Raw genomic sequence first — 17,817 nt, 5'->3', positions numbered from 1 at the left:
CTCGGTGGAAGATTTAATGAAGGATGAAGTTATACTTTGAGCTGGGCCCATAAAGTCAAATAAAACTTTATGCTACTTAAAACGGATGTAAATTATACAAAAGCATTAGAAAGAACCTTGTATAAATTACTCCGTAAGTGTTTGACAAATTTTATATAAGTAAATCCTTCACTAAGTAATACTGTAAGCGTGACAAAATTTCAAATATTGAATTGTAATGTTGACGTATCTCTTGCACATCAGTACATATCTCTCTTACATCCGTATGTTATGAGATGAATAACAGACTTCACACTCCACCACCATGACAATGTAACTTGTCAAAGCAGCAAATGTGAGGCAATGGTTTGTGGACAATAACATTCCTGAAATGGAGTGGTTTGCCTTGAGTCCTGATCTGAAATACATGGAACTACTTTAGGACAAGTTAGAATGATGATTTCACTCCAAACACCAGTGTCCAACATGATTACTTTCTCTGATTTCGGCTCTTGAGGCCAAATTCGCTGCCATTCCTTCACAGACATTCAGACACTTCACTGAAAATGTCCACAGCAGATTTCAAACAATCATAAAGGATATGGTATACACAGGTCAACGGAACTGTCCGATTCCACCCGTCTGCTTTTACCCACGACATAAGGGTGTTGTGGTGTGTGACATCATTACGGCGCAGAGTTTGAGTTGGTTGTGTTTGTAGATGTCATCTTGTGTTTGATGGCGTCCTCTGTGTGTGTGTGTGTGTGTGTGTGTGTGTGTGTGTGTGTGTGTGTGCGCGTGTGTGATGGCCAGCCGAAATTTGGTGGTGGTAAGTAATTGTTTTTTTGGGTCTATTTTTCTTGAGTAGTAATGTTTTGTGTATTTATTGTGTATTGAATGTGTTTTAATTTACATAAGGATGTTTCAGTTCTTAATTTTTGAGGTATTGTGGTTTTGTTTTTGTTTTTCGTAGTTGTAGGCATTGGTTTTTTCATATCAATAGTTATAGTCGACCTATATAGATCAAGGGAAATGACAGATTCCTATTTTTATATGTACGTATAGGTATTTTGGTACAATCAACTGTAGTCAAGGGAAATGTCTGATTCCAATTTCCGTAGTTTTTGCTGTAGGCATTGGTGTTTTGATATCGTCAGCTGCCATTAACCAAAATAGGTGAAGGGAAGTGTCAAATTCCTGTAGATTTTGTAATTTTCTTTTTTTTTGTTCATCATCTTGTGAGTTTTGGGATTGTGGAGTCTTTTTTTACTGTTATATTTAGCTTGTCCCCACCCTAAAACCCCCTATTTCCCATGGTTGTCCCGTTAGTTTTGAGTGTATTTTTGGAGGGAGATGTTATTGTCCTATGTGTATTTTCAGGTTTGTTGCCATGTGTATGCAGTGATATCATAGGCGCCATATTGGAGGCAATTAGAATAGCAATTTCTGCCATATTGATGATATGGGTCAAAGCAGACGGGTGGAATCTAACACTTCAATATTCCCGGTAGGAACAACCCATATTAATGTCCACTAACTGGTGTCCACATACTTTTCATCAGATAGTGCATGTAACATGCTCTTTTCACTACAATCAGCCTTAAAAATAGCAGCATTCACCTTATCCACTTGACATGAAATTCAAACTAGATAAACTTTTCAAATAATGCAAGTCATAAGTCTGTAAAATACAAGTAGCACACACCAGTTCCTACACTACCAAATGAGGAAGGTGCTATAATTTAGAATACACCAACATATGAAATGGAAGTCACATATGTAATGACTATGACACAGTTTTCAAACACGAAACAAATTCCAATTCTCTTCTTGTCACAGCCATAGAACGGCACTGTACCACAGAAACCTAATATATCCCGGATTGAGTCTTTGCCAATGCACAGCTGAGTTCAGTCATGTCTCTCCCTGATACAGACCTTGATTGCAATCCACACTGCTCATGTTATGAGTATCAGCTTTGCACAGAATAAAGAAAATTTTACATAGGCTTCAGACTTGAACCTTACAATTATTTAATATAATTACTTAATATTCAGTTTCTGTTTTTCATCACTTCTTAAACAAATAATGTAGGATAAATGTTAGTTCTTAAGCTGAAATGTTTTCTATATTATCTACAAGCAAATTGCTATGTGAACGTGTCTACTTACATCACAGTATGTTGTAAAATAATGTATGCACAATACATATAGACTTTTCACGAACTGGCAAATTCAGAAAAATATCCTTTTATCATTTAATACTGAATAAAGTGATTATTATTGTTGTTATTATGTTGTTATTACCATTGTTATTAATACTGTTGTTGTTGTGGTGATGACTTCCACTCCATATCATCTCTATCAAGGTGTTGTTGTGGTCTTCAGTCCTGAGACTGGTTTGATGCAGCTCTCCATGCTACTCTATCCTGTGCAAGCTTCTTAATCTCCCAGTACTTACTGCAACCAACATCCTTTTTAATCTGCTTAGTGTATTCATCTCTTGGTCTCCCTCTACGACTTTTACCCTCCGTGCTGCCCTCCAATGCTAAATTTGTGATCCCTTGATGCCTTAGAACATGTCCTACCAACTGGTCTCTTCTTCGTGTCAAGTTGTGCCACAAACTCCTCTTCTTCCCAATTCTATTCAATACCTCCTCATTAGTTATGTGTTCTACCCATCCAATCTTCAGTATTCTTCTGTAGCACCTCATTTCGAAAGCTTCTATTCTCTTCTTGTCCAAACTATGTATCATCCATGTTTCATTTCATACATGGCCACACTCCATACAAATACTTTCAGAAACGACTTTCTGACACTTAAATCTATACTCGATGTTAACAAATTTCTCTTCTTCAGAAACGCTTTCCTTGCCATTGCCAGTCTACATTATATATCTCCTCTACTTTAACCATCATCAGTTAATTTGCTCCCCAAATAGCAAAACTCCTTTGCTACTTTAAGTGTCTCATTTCCTAATCTAATTCCCTCAGCACCACCCGACTTAATTCGACTACATTTCATTATCCTCATTTTGCTTTTGTTGATGTTCATCTTATATCCTCCTTTCAAGACACTGTCCACTCCGTTCAACTACTCTTCCAAGTCCGTTGCTGTCTCTGACAGAATTGCAATGTAATCGGCAAACCTCAAAGTTTTTATTTCTTCTCCATAGATTTTAATACTTACTCCCAATTTTTCTTATGTTTCCTTTACTGCTTGCTCAATATACAGATTGAATAACATCAAGGAAAGGCTACAACCTTGTCTCACTCGCTTACCAACCACTGCTTCCCTTTCATGTCCCTCGACTCTTGTAACTGCCATCTGGTTTTTGTACAAATTGTAAATAGCCTTTCTCTCCCTGTATTTTACCCCTGCCACCTTTAGAATTTGAAAGAGAGTATTCCAGTCAACATTGTCAAAAGCTGTCTCTAAGTCTACAAATGCTAGAAATGTAGATTTGCCTTTCCTTAATTTTTCTTCTAAGATAAGTCGTAGAGTAAGTATTGCCTAACGTGTTCCAATATTTCTACGGAATCCAAACTGATCTTCTCCGAGGTCGGCTTCTACCAATTTTTCCATTAGTCTGTAAAGAATTCGTGTTAGTATTTTGCAGGTGTGACTTATTAAACTGATAGGTAATTTTTACATCTGTCAACACCTGCTTTCTTTGGGATTGGAATTATTATATTCTTCTTGAAGTCTGAGACCTTTTCTCCAAAGGTCTCCTTAATTTTCCTGTTGGCAGTACCTATCTTACCCCTAGTGAGATAAGCCTCTTCATCCTTACATTTGTCCTCTAGCCATCCCTGTTTAGCCATTTTGCACTTCCTGTTGACCTCATTTTTGAAAAGTTTGTATTCCTTTTTGCCTGCTTCATTTACTGCATTTTTATATTTTCTCCTTTCATCAATTAAATTCAATATTCCTTCTGTTACTCAAGGATTTCTACTAGCCCTTGTCTTTTTACCTACTTGATCCTCTGATGCCTTCACTACTTCATCCCGATATCACCTACATTATTCTTGTAAGAGATATTACACCATCTGCATGATAATATCACAAACTTAGATACCTCCATTTATGCACTCGATATGATGTGTTCATGCTAACTTGAGAATGACATTGTGACACTTAGCGGCTTTAGGTGATTTAATATGATTCTATTTCAAAGTTCTGATGCTATTCAGCAGTGCCTCAGTAAAATATTTTTTTATGATAGTATTTTAATGCATGACCAAATAAGGTAATGCTGCTGTAAAACACTGCACTTTTATTTTATAACCTGCTCCAATCCTAGTACACACATAGCACTTCATTAACACATTTTGGGCAAGTATCAAATAAACCTCTAGAGTGGCAAGGAAAGAAACAATGCACTAATTCCTGTACCAAAGGCACTGACTAAGTTCAGGTGGAAGGGAGTGATGTCTCAACATGTTTGCAAAGCAGTCAACTGTAATTCACCATACAGCAGAGATGTTGAGTCACAGGTAGGTACAACAAAAAGTACCAAATAAATCTTCATCAACAATAGATGACAGACACTCTCTCTCTCTCTCTCTCTCTCTCTCTCTCCCTGTGTGTGTGTGTGTGTGTGTGTGTGTGTGTGTGTGTGTGTGTGAGAGAGAGAGAGAGAGAGAGAGAGAGAGAGAGAGAGAGAGAGAGAGAGAGAGACTCAGCATCATGAGTAGCAACTTTCCTTTTCATAATATTGTTACATTCAATCCTGGATTTTCCATTGTTTAGTCAATTGTAATTATATCGCAATATACATGCAAATATCTTGGAAAGCAATAAATATACACAAAAAATCGTATCACAACTTTACATCACCTTGGTGGGATAAGCCCCATTGACAAACGTTCACTACGTTCCATACACAGGTTGCGTGCAAGACAGACAGGGTTTTTTACACCACTGACAGCACCAACAGCTCCTTGTTGTAATGAATGTCCATCCATCACACTAGCATCACATTCGACATCACCATCCCACGTGCAGTTCGATCCAAGACCGGCATTTGTAAGAGGTGAGTCTTCTAGAATCATAATAGCTTCTGTGCAAGCATTGACAGCACTTGCTCCACTCTCCAGCATCAGAACTGCCTGAACAGAAATTAACAACCATGTTGAAAGTCCAGAAACATAAATGTACATTAAATTACTTCACTATAATAATAAAAGTGTCGTACATTTCAAACATCAGACGACTTAATATGTTGTGCAAATGTTACAAGGGATAAACTTAGAAGAGACTATCTTCCTCCGCAACATGCCAGAAAATTAAACAAAAATATATCAGTTATCTAAACTGTGAAATAGTTCCTTCCCCCTCCCTGTGGGGGCAAAGCACTCCTAAAATAAAGGAGGACAATGAAATACTATGGTAAGCAGATAGTTGCTTGTTATTGAGAGGGTATGCTTAGGTAAAGGTAAAGTCTGTAGCACAAGCCTGAGACTGGGCTATTGGTCTGACGGCAGACAGAGGGCAGCCTTTCTTTTCTGAAGTGTGAGGAGGGGGCGGGTAGAGAGCCCAATCTTTTACCCTCAGGAAAGAATCCCGGTACTCATTATGCAGCAGCCTGAGTAGACCCAGTGCTGTCCTGCTGAAACAAAGGAAACTCTGCATCCCTATCCGGTACTAAACACAGGCCCTCAATGCAGAAGTTCAGTGCTTGTGGATCACTGCTGTCATATTTACCCTTAACTAGTCAAATTAAATTAAACTAGTAGGTAACCTTACTAACTTTTGTCAAGCAAGATGAGGAACTCCATTTTGAAACACATCAACAACAACACGCTTTACTCTGTCTGCAAAAGGGGTTGCAATTTTTTTTATAGCAATGCAGCCAGTACATACCTTCAGAAGGCAAATGTGTAGTACTGCTGATAGACACAAATAAAAGTAACAATGTCCAAAAAGTTCTGATTGAGAATTACAAATTATTTAGGAATAAAGGAGACAACTCATTAAAAGGCATAAGTGTTGTGTCGTCGATATGTACACAAGCAAAAGGCACATAGCTCTGCTAGCTTTCCGAGTGAGCTTCCGTTTTCAAGCTTGTAGGAAAAACAGATTCAGAAGGATGTAGGTTGCAGTAAGTACTGGGAGATGAAGAAGCTTGCACAGGATAGAGTAGCATGGAGAGCTGCATCACACACACACACACACACACACACACACACACACACACACACACACACACAGTCAACTGAGCACAATGTAGGGAGACAGGTATGTGCATCTGAGTGAGTGTGCTCAGTCGACTGAGCACAGTGTAGGAAGACGTGTGTGTGTGTGTGTGTGTGTGTGTGTGTGAGAGAGAGAGAGAGAGAGAGAGAGAGAGAGAGAGAGAGAGAGAGAGAGAGAGAGAGAGAGTGTGAATGTTTTTCTAACAAGCGTGTAGAAGGAAGTTCATTCTGAAAGCTGGCAAAGCACTGTACCTTTTGTTTGTGTACCTATCAACGGCACAGCACTTCTGCCTTGCGGTGAGTCGTCTCCTTTGTGCCTCAATAACTCGCAAATAAAAGAAAATATGACACACTACCTACCTTTTGAAACAAATAGTTCCTTCCTTGACGGGAAGATGAATAGGTGTGAAAGGAAGGGCAAGACATTCAGACCCATGGTCTCTCTCATCCTGGTGTCTGAGTGTCTTGCCCTATCTCTTAAACCTTCCCCTACCTATGTCTACTCCTCCCCAAGGAAGGAACTATTAGTTCCAGAAGTCAAGCAGTGTGTTACTTTCAATTTTACTGAAGGTAAGCAGTTGCCAACATTCCTGTCTCACAATTTATTAGTTTTATCAGTTGAATTTTTCCTTTTGATACATACATCATTCTTGAAAATATTCACCAGTGATACATCATGTAGGAATATACACTGAAATATAGGCAGGGCTGACAGCTTCTGGCACACATGTTGTTATCTCTTTGGTGTCTATATGTGGAACTGTGTATCTTTTCCTCTATTAGATCAACTGAGCACACACACACACACACACACACACACACACACACACACACACACACACACTGCTGTAACTACCGATTTTGTGTGTGAAATCTAAGAGTCACCTGGTCTGCTAATGTGAAAGCAGTACACACACACACACACTGCTGTAACTACCGATTTTGTGTGTGAAATCTAAGAGTCACCTGGTCTGCTAATGTGAAAGCAGTAGTCTGTACACCTACACTTTTCTATTTTTCTCACCTCATCTCCTACACCATGATTGTTATGTTACTGTTTAATGGTCTTGACTACTTCATGAATCCCAATGGTCTGCATTTAATCACTTCTTGCTCCCTATCTGGTAAGAAGGCAGAGAAGATACAGCACAGGATCTTAATATGAGGCCAGAAAATCTCTTTAGTTAAAAGAATTACTGTTTTTAATTGCTTTAACAAATTTGTGACAGTCGTTCATGTACACACTCTGGGTGCATGCTTCAATGAGTGTGTTCTCCTGACAGGATTGTTGGATGTTTTCAAACAACCCATTTATAATGTGAAATGATTTAGTAACTTTACATTTATATGCTCACTAATATAAACAAATAATAGGCCAAATCGGACATCTTCAGATCATCATCATTTGCAACACTGAAATAATGCTGTGTTCTGAAACACCTTTGCTTTCCACACATCCACACATTCTCTCTCTCTCCCTCTCTCTCTCTCTCTCTCTCTCTCTCTCTCTCTCTCTCTCTCTCTCTATCTCTCTCTAAAACTCCCACATTTGAATAGCCGGCATGCAAGTTGCAGGGAGGATACCGATGTGGAGTGTGTCTTGTTTGAAAGCGGTGTACATACCATTTTCAGTGTATGCCATGGCATAGCTTGGTGAGCATTGTGCATTTGCTGTGAAGGAATTTATTCATAACAGCGGTTCTCTGATCAGTACTCAGTGAGGACTTCGAAGACGATTCAAACTTGGCTGACATGATCATGTCCCAGATAGAAATACAGTTTCAGCACTGAAAAGAAAACCTACTCGGCTTCTTCAGACTGCAACAATACCAGAAAATGTGGCGCATGTGAGAGTGTGTGTGTGCAACAATCATCAATGCGCGTTCAGCACTTAAACATGCAGCTGTCCTGGGATTATCTGATAGGAATGTAAGAAGAATTATCATATGCACCCCTTCAAAATGATGGTTACCCAGGAATTAAGTGAAAGGGATTTTGAAAGTCACAGAGCTGCATGTGAAGAAATTCTTCAAACCATTCCACGTGGCACTTTGTTTATTTCTTCGGATGGAGCCCATTTCCACGGACCGATTGCCTTTGTGGTCTGGTCCCTTCTACCCCCACAAACCAACCCATTTCCACTTAATCAGGAACTGTAAACAAACAGAATGACCACTACTGGGCTGCAGAAAACCCTTGCGAAATTCATCAGTGACCACTACACAGCAATCATGTGACAGTTTGGTGCACTGTTGGTGAATGTTTTGTGTGGGGAGAGTATTTTTTCGAAGAAGGTGGTCACATGATAATGGTTAATTCAAACTTTTATTGTCAGATGCAAGAGACCTTCCTCCAACCTATGCTAAAACACTTTATTTCTAATCATGAAGATCAAGAACTGTGGCTCCAGCAAGATGGACCAACGTCCCACACCTCTCAGCATTCTATGGAAATGTTGCGCAAGTTTGTTCCTGGTCATCTTGTCTCTCTATGAGAAGACATCGTGTGGTCCTCAATGTCACCTGATTTATCACCTTGTGATTTTTTTCTATGGGGACATGTGAAGGCTCTAGTATACAAACATTGTCTCACAACACTACAAGCACTTAAAGAGGCCATTACCCAAGAAGTGGCATCCATTACAAGAGAATTGACATGAAGATGTACGGATAACTTTCAGGATAGACTTTGTCAATGTATTGACAATGGAGAACGTGATTTAGCACATGTAATTTTTAAAACCCAGTAATTCAAAATGCCAAAGTATGTATTTTCCATAAATAAAAGTAAATTTTCTCAGTTTTTTTGTGACACACTATTAAAATGAGGGAGGCTTTACTGCTGGACTCTTTACATAATTTGTTTTAGGTGTTATGAGTTCATGGAACTCCGTCTAATATAAATGCAAAATTGCTGACAAATAAATCTCGTGAAATGGTGGATAGATGGAAACTGTACATCCCAATGCTTCCAAAGGGGAACCACCTCATTGAAACAATTTATTGTCTATCTTTTATCAATTTCTTCTTGTATTTGTTGCTTACTCTGATAATAAATGTCAGTTTTCTGTAAAAGTTCAATTTTTTTACGTTACTGGGACTCAAAAGTGTTAAACCAGCTTTGGGCAACAGCTAGACTTGGTGACCTGCAAATTGACTGTGATTATCATATTTATAATACTCACAAGATGGGTGGTCCACTTTGATGTTAGTCTATATAATGCACTGCCAACACACCTAAAGAGCTTTCCAAAAACAAACATAATGTCTGATGGGATACCGTAATCACTGGTTATACAATGTTACTTATAATCTGTCTTGATTGCAAAAATGTTTATTCACATGACCGGTTTCAGTTCCTTTAGAACAATCTTCAGATCTCAAACAACAATGATACTAATTTACTATTTCACAAATGCAAACCTTTTCATCCTATCCAATCAACATCAAATGCACCAGAATGTACCTGCAATTTCGGTTACAGAAGTAACCTGTCCACACACAGCAACCTTCACATGCTGCGTCACATTAAATTGGTTGGCAGAATGCACGTCATTTACATTAATTATAAAACTATTACCAAAACTATTCCGAACAAATAAGAGGCTAAAATTGAAGCTCTGGCACAAAATATGCAATAGTAGGAATAAATTTCAGGATTCAGGTGTGTATAAGATCAAATGTGATGACTGGTGTAAACAATACATAGGGCAGACTGGTAGGAACTTCGAAATCAGATTCAGGGAGCACACCTATTCACAAAACAAAACAGCATTCAGTCACAAACATTCAACAAAACTTAGACATCCTACATAGAGCTCATAAGGGACGGTTTCTTAACACTTTGAATGAAGTTGAAATATACACCCACAAAGAGAAAGATCCGGATTTAATCCTCAATAAGCAAAGTGAGTTCAATCATAACACCTATTTTAGTATTTATGATGACTTACTGAGATGACCACTGTTGCATGTAGAAGTTCAAGCCGAAGGATGAGAGAAGGTGCACAGTGAATAAACTGGAAGATGTGTGCAGCACCTAATGTCATTGATGGGGCCCCCCTGCACAGCCTTCATACCCATGGCGATGGACATCAGATGACTGAATGGCTCACGGCACAACACCGAAATAGTGGGAACCATGGAAGCAGACCATGGAGGAAAACAAGTCTACACCAGCACCATGGATATAGAAATCACCCTTTGTTTTTGATCATACAAAAATGATAATTTTATTGTGTATTTTAATTTTGACAAGTACAGATTTTAACCTTGACAACTATAGATGTTAACTAAGTATTTTTAAGAGATAAAAGTAAATTAGAAAAACCTACTTAATACAGTTTGTGCATATGTAATGTAAATAATGTATCAGATGCCACCTGTCAGTAATAGTTTTATAGTTAACATGAATGATGTGCATTCTGTTAACCAATTTAATGTGGCGCAGCATGTGAAGGTTGCTGTGTGTGGACAGGTTACTCCTGTAACTGAAATTGCAGTACGTTCTGGTACATTTGATGTTGATTGGATAGCATGAAAAAGGTTTGCATTTGTGAAATAGTAAATTAGTATCATTGTTGTTTCAGATCTGAAGATGGTTCTAGAGGAACCGAAACCAGTCATGTGAATAAACATTTTTGCAATCAAGGCGGATTATAAGTAACACTGTATAACTAAAGAGATTGGAGATGGAAACAGCTTTTAGAGTAGATTGAAAAGTAATTTCTTGCTGAGACGTGTTTTTACAATGTAAGTAAATATGTTAGCTACCGAGCGAGGTGGCGCAGTGGTAGCACATTGGACTCGCGTTTGGGAAGACGATGGTTCAATCCCGCGTCCAACCATCCTGATTTAGGTTTTCTGTGATTTCCTTAAATCGCTCCAGGCAAATGCTGGGATGATTCCTTTGAAAGGGCACAGCCGACTTCCTTCCCTAATCCGATGAGACCGATGACCTCGCTGTTTGGTCTCTTCCCACAAACAACCAAACAAAGTAAATATGTTAGCTTACAGGAATACTAGGCTACATTTCTTGTTGAGTTTTTTAATTTCTGTCAAGTGTTGTACCATCTATGATGTGTTTTTCTTGGCAAAAGAATGTTTCTGATGTTGGTTTTCTGTTTCCTGTGTTTCATATGAGTGTAATATGCCTCCCCTGAGAAGGGAGCTGCAAGTGTTGGCAGGATTTTATGTTTTATACTTTTCAGCAGTGTTAGCTAGCATGTTAACACACTTTTATTTTCTGAGAGGTGTTTTACTTCAAAGTTTCATGTTTTAGTTACATCAATGATTACTTATTGTACGTGTTGTACTTTTCAGCTGCGTTATGTAATGTGTTCACGTGTTTTCACATTCCCACAGAACATTTTTATTTTCAAAATTTCATGTTCATGTTACATCATTAACTTACTTCTTTGACATGTTGCACTTGAAATGTAGAATATGTAGGCCCTATTTGTGATTCCTGGCGAGATGGCTAGGCCAGTCTTAATGTACTCAAAGCACATTTTGGAGGAGCGAGGTTATTCCCTGCCCGGCCTTCCTGACTGGGTTCATTCCCTTGATTAGGTCCTGGTTGACTTCGTGCCCTATCCACAACTAAGCTAATCTTACTTTGTTAATGTTTTGTATTTGTATATATTATTTGTATAATGTACACAACACATACACTGCTGTTATACTTAATGGTCTATGGATGAATAAATAAGTACAATAAAGACAATACCCATTACTACTAATGCAAAAGTACACAGCTACTTTGTCCTGACATAGCAATCTAAATGGGATGCGGAGTTGTGACGAATGGAGTGGATGAGAAAAATGAAGAGGTGCCATGAAAGGAGGGGTGAAGGAAATGGAGGGGAACTGTAGGGAAACAGAAGCAGTAAATACATGAACATGAAAATAGCATTATAAGCCCATCCTGGTAGATGCAGGGAAAGTTGTGTGTAGCACACGAAGTGGAGAAGGAAGGGGGAATAGAATACGATGGAGAGGGTAATAGATCAGGAAGAGAGACAGTGTGCAGAAAATAATGTGGATGTACATTAAATGAGTGAAGAGGAAGGATTTGGGACAAAGGTGAATTAAAAATATTAATAATAATAATAATAATAATAATAATAATAATAATAATATCTTAAACAGTCTTTAGAGACTGTTTAGGCCTATTTAAAATCTGTTGAATCAATTTTTTTTTTACATCCAGAAATTGTCAACAGTCATCACTCCCAATGAAAACAATTAAAATGGTATGTACCTTCTTACATGCTTTGTTGCTCAATTTCGTATACTCTTTAACTAAGCTTTCTGCATGGTCACCAGCACCTGTGAAACAGTAATTCACTTTACACATATTTATCAACACCATCAATCACAAGACAAGGGAGGGAAAATATGAATAAGATTAACAGAAAGAATCTGACACTTGAATACATGTTGCTGACATTACAGGGAATCATAGGGTTCAGAAGTGTCTGATCTAACAATGATGGACAACTGGGGGAAAAAGTATTTCTACTGTGGAGTGCACAAAAAGACTAAGGAAATGACAGAAGAAAGTATCTATAATAAGTAGTTCAGTAAGTGCAAAATAATATGAAAAAATTGTGAATAGTATCAAACTAGTGAACTGAATAATGCTAGAGGTGAGTTAATTCAGATCACTCTACAGTATAGTAGTGGCTCATTTAACACAAAAACAACAATACTGGGTTCTACTTCCAGGCTTCTTTGTAAGGACAGCAGCTGATATCCACCCTACCACTTGCACTTCTCGGAATTTCCCTCCTCATCATGAATGTATTTCCTCCTGTTCATTGGGCATGTTTAATGAAATCATCTATAAAGAAATATCAAAATCACTAAAAAATAAAGTTCAGTCGCCACTGTGCATGGCCCTGAAAAAAACACTTCTGGGAAGTTTAGCAAACAGCAAAAACAAACAAAAAAATACTGCAAACACAGTATTATTATTTGCAGACTATACTGACCTACGACTATCCCCTCTAGCATTCACTCAGTGATATAAACACAAATACATCTAGGCAATAAAAATTGTTGGACGCACGTAATTTGGCAATAATTTGGAATTTTCATCATAGATTTCCTACAACGGCCATTCAGAAAACGCGACACTCTTGGATTTTCAGAAGTATTACACAGGATTCGAAATCATTTAACGACTTGAGTGCAATGATTCGGCTCCCGCAGAGCTAATCTAGTTAAAAGTAGAGTCATAATCGAACAAAATGAACTCATGGGTTTGACTTTTCTTCGTGTAGGGCCCAAATAATATTCATCATATTCTTAGGATAGAATAGTGGTTGCTTTAGTTACAAAATCGCTTTCTAATCTGTTTTGTCTTCTGTTTCACAGAAATAAGCTACACAGACGTGCATTTTAAATCGAGAAGAACGGGGTGAGTTTTAAGTTTTCCGCTAGGCCTCCACTGTCAGTCCCAACAATGGTTAATGGAAAACATAAAATTAATTTTGACATAATTGGAGGAATGTCATTTTAAGCCGTATTTACCTAGATGAACGCCAATAAACCCTGGCATTGTCACCCACGAACGAAGCACTAACTCCAACACACTTTACGATATCTCCGCCACCACTTCAAAACGCTTTACGAAAACATAAACATTGCTGCGAAACAAATCACTGTCTAGTGACTGGCTGCACCCAAAACAAGTGACAAATTGTATTGTTCTCAAGGTCACTGAAAACAGCTGATGTTGTAATAAGAAAACGATGACAAGACTGTTGCATATGCTTGTCCATATGAGCACAGCCGACTTCATACACATTTGGGAGTTGTGGCACAAGCACGCCTGCATTACGCTAACAAAATTACTTATTTTACAGTGACTTGCGTTTCGGCGAAACTAACTTAGTACAAAATATTTCAATCTAATTACGATTGACGCTGAGAAGACACTATAGTAGGGCATATATACATTTAATAATACATATTACACAAATCAACTACGAATACAGACATGGAAATTATCTCTGTAGATTGGTTTTCGATTCTACTTCTTTGACCATAAATAATGCTCAGGAGGCAAAACCTTAAAATGGACTTTTTGTTGTATATTACGAGTAGAACTTGCTTAATATGTAAGTATGTGTGTTCTGTACATTTAATTTTTAACCAAATATCTGATAGTTCTACATCCTAGCGATACGCTCGCTTCAAGGAACTATGGAACACGAAAATAAATAACTAGAAACGGCTCTTAACCCGGTGCCGAAATTAACAGTGCAAGGTAGCTGGTTGGTTGGTTTGGGGAGTAAAAGGACCAAACTACAGCGTCATCAATTCTTCAAGGCAGCAGGATGACAGATCAGCACCATGCACAATGAGGGAAACCGACAAAATCAGACGTTGCTGAGTACTGTCCAAATGCAGGACACAGAATGGTACAAAAGACAACAGAGATCTGCACAACTCTTCCTCTAACAGTGTTATCAAAGATCCTGTCCACACACAAACTGAAAGTTTCATTAACATAAACAAGGGATCACATCTTGTTAACCATTATTAAAATAACATCTGCATCTATACTCTGGAAACCATCGTACAGAATATGGCGAAAGAGTCAATTGCAGAGTGATGCAAAGACTGAAACTGATATCAACTGCTTTGTACCTTCAGACCGTCCCATGGTCTGTTTTTACTGTCTTACATCATAGGCATTCTTATTCAGGTGCCAATTCTGAAGAAGATTTGTTTTCCTACCCTCCGTTACTTTATTATGTCCATAGGTTTGGAACCTTTTTATAAATGGCATATGTGCATTCTGTGTTCTGCCATTATGTGAATAGATCACTCCAGGGCTTTTCCACGAACAACATTACTGTCTGGAGATGATAAGCAGGTGCTCTGTCAAAATATTGCAAATTTTAAGTGACACCATCCAAAGAAAAGCACAAATTAGCTTTTGTAGTATGTGCTGTGTGATTAGTTGTGTGATGTCCTAACTTTCAGAGATACATCCACTTCATTTTGTTTAAATCACAAGAAAATGTCTCACACCACACTGGAAAATGACACACAAAGTAAGGGAAAATTAAAATAACAGCATGTAAGAAAAATGCAAATTGTTGCCTTGAAACTTGGGTGGGGTACAGTACGATCAATCACCACTACTCTCACTAAACAATGAAACCAATATTTCTCAACTGTAAATTAAACCAAAAACCAGACAGTAGCTAATAACTAATACAAAAGCCTTTGGACACCAACTTGTTAAATCCTGTTTTTCCTCTGCAGCAAAATCCAGGTGTTGCCCTTGGTGACACCGACAAATGTCACTGACTGGGCATACAGCAAGAGTAACTATAACAGTAAAGTTCTCTGCAAGCATGTTTACTTTATTCTAAGGCCTTGTATATTATATAAGATCACAGTAGATGTCATTTTATAACCAGATTTTGTTTAAAGTAAAGATCATTCATTTGTTCTCACATCATGGTCCATAAATGCCATCATGAAGCACAGCCTTCAGAGATGTGAAATGAGTATGCTAACAACTAATTATGACTAGCAGTAATCTAATAAAACTGATAATTCTGGTAATTAGTTTTAAATTACATTATATGTATTTATACTAGGGGAAAAACAGTTTATTTGTAAATGTACTCAGCTGCTGTTTTTGTGTAATTATCTAATGAACAGAAATCATTAAGTAAAATGTTTATGAACTTTTCCTAAGAGACAGTCAAGGCAGGAAACTAACTGGCATGTTCCAAGAGAGAACACGAGTCATAGCAATCACTAGTATGGTGAAACTTGAAGTGGGAACCAAAAATTTAGATGTGAACCTGCAAAGGAAAATAATGCCAGAAAATGACTACAGCATATTTTTATAATGGGCTCAAATGATGTTACAAGTAATGATGCAGATGTTAGTTTAAAAGTTCTGTGTAATTTTACATCTGCATCTATACTCTACAAACCAACATGAGGTGCATGGCAGAGGGTATGTTCTATTTTACTAGTTGTCAGCGTTTCTTCCTGTTCCATTCATGTATGGAGTGCGAGAAGAATGATTCACTACCAAAAAGTCCTCACTCCACTCACAGATATCACTTGATACCACATGTAATCGTACTGTTGACAGTTGGTATAGGTGTGGTACTGAGTCAAATGTTTTTCAGAAATCAAGGAACACTGCTTCTACTTAGTTGCCTTTTCCAAAGCTTTCAGTATGTTGTGTGAGAAAAGTGTGAGTTGGGTTTCACATGATCAATGTTTTCAAAATCCATTCTGACTGGAATTGAAAAGGTCATTCTGTTCAAGATACCTCATTATGTTTGAACTCAGAATATGTTTATTTTATTTTATTGTATTTTATTTTCTAAGATTCTGCTACAAATTGAGGTCAAGGATATTGAGTGGTAGTATTGTGGATCATTTGTATGACCGTTCTTATAGACAGGTGTGACCTGTGCCTTTTTCCAAGATCTGGGCACATTTTTTATTCAAGGGATCTATGATAGATTACAGATAGAAGATGGACTAACTCCGCTACAAATTCTCGGCACCTGGAACTTTATTCAGTTTCAACTATTCCAGCTTTTCTCAACACCACTGACACTGACAGTTATTTCATTCAAATTTTCAGTGGTACGGGGATTAAATTGGGACAATTCTCCTGTGTTTTTCTTTGTAAAGGAACTTTAGAAAACAGAGTTAAGCATTTCAGCTTTTGCTTTGCCTCCCTAAATTTCAGTTTTTGTGTCATTTGATACGGACTGGACGCTAACTTTGGTGCCACTAGCAGCCTTTACACACAACCAGAATTTCTTTGAATTTTGTGAAATGGTGTTTGACAGTATTCTACTACGATAGTCACAGATGGAATCACACATTGCTCTCTTGAAAGCCAGATGTGTTTCATCCAGCATCTCTCTATCTATAGCCCTGTGCATTGTTTTGCATCTATTGTGCCATAATCTCTGTTTCTTTAGAAGTTTCTTTACAGTAACTGTTTACCATGGAGACTCCCTCCCAATATGAACTGTTCTACTGGGTACATATCTATCCAGTGTGTGGTCAACTATTCTTTTAAACATGAGCCAGAGTTCCTGTACATGGTCCTGACCTATGCTGAAAGCGTCAAGTTTCCCTTTGAGATATGACACTACTTATTTTCTATCTAGTTTACTGAACAGATATAGCTTTCTGCTTGTTTTAGTTGTGCATTGTACTTTGGTAATGATTGTGGGCACAACCACATCATGGTTACTGATACCGGTTTCGATGTGGACATCCTCAAAGAGGTCAGGTCTATTTGTAGCCATTAGATCCAATATATTTCCTTCATGAGTGGAGTTACTAATTATCTGATCTAGGTAGTTTTCAGAGAAGGTATTTAGTAAGTTTTACAGGAGGTCTTATCATGCCCACTACTAACAAAACTGTAATTTTCCCACTTAATCATCTCTGCCGATGATTACAGTATGATTGGAGAATGTATGTACAAGTGAACAGAGGTTTTCCGTTACATCACTAGATGAATCATTTTATGCCCACCCCTGATACTGAGTCTTGCTCAAACAATCTCACATGCAGCTTCAATTTCTATCTCAATGGATTTGAGTTTCTTGTCTGCTGTGACAAATACACCA

General features: G+C 37.9%; 1 protein-coding gene across 2 annotated transcripts in view; it reads right to left on the bottom strand.

Annotated features, from left to right (window-relative positions):
- LOC126334778 (threonine aspartase 1) overlaps positions 1 to 14,112 on the bottom strand; it is a 61,948-nt gene extending 47,836 nt beyond the window's left edge. The window contains exons 1-3 of one of the 2 annotated variants that reach the window (XM_049997378.1): positions 13,712 to 14,112; positions 12,438 to 12,505; positions 4,819 to 5,090 (exon numbers count right to left, since the gene is read on the bottom strand). In XM_049997378.1, coding sequence (XP_049853335.1) covers positions 4,819 to 5,090; positions 12,438 to 12,505; positions 13,712 to 13,739 — 368 coding nt within the window. In that variant the 5' untranslated portion in view covers positions 13,740 to 14,112. Of the gene's footprint in view, positions 1 to 4,818; positions 5,091 to 12,437; positions 12,506 to 13,711 lie in introns of those variants that run through there. The other variant, XM_049997379.1, reaches the window with a different exon arrangement.
- Between the last annotated feature and the right edge of the window lie 3,705 nt (positions 14,113 to 17,817).

The sequence above is a fragment of the Schistocerca gregaria genome, chromosome 2 (assembly GCF_023897955.1).
Source record: "Schistocerca gregaria isolate iqSchGreg1 chromosome 2, iqSchGreg1.2, whole genome shotgun sequence".
Classification (NCBI taxonomy): Eukaryota; Metazoa; Arthropoda; class Insecta; order Orthoptera; family Acrididae; genus Schistocerca; species Schistocerca gregaria.
Note: the sequence above shows the minus strand (reverse complement) of the source record. Positions and strands in the feature narration are given on the sequence as shown.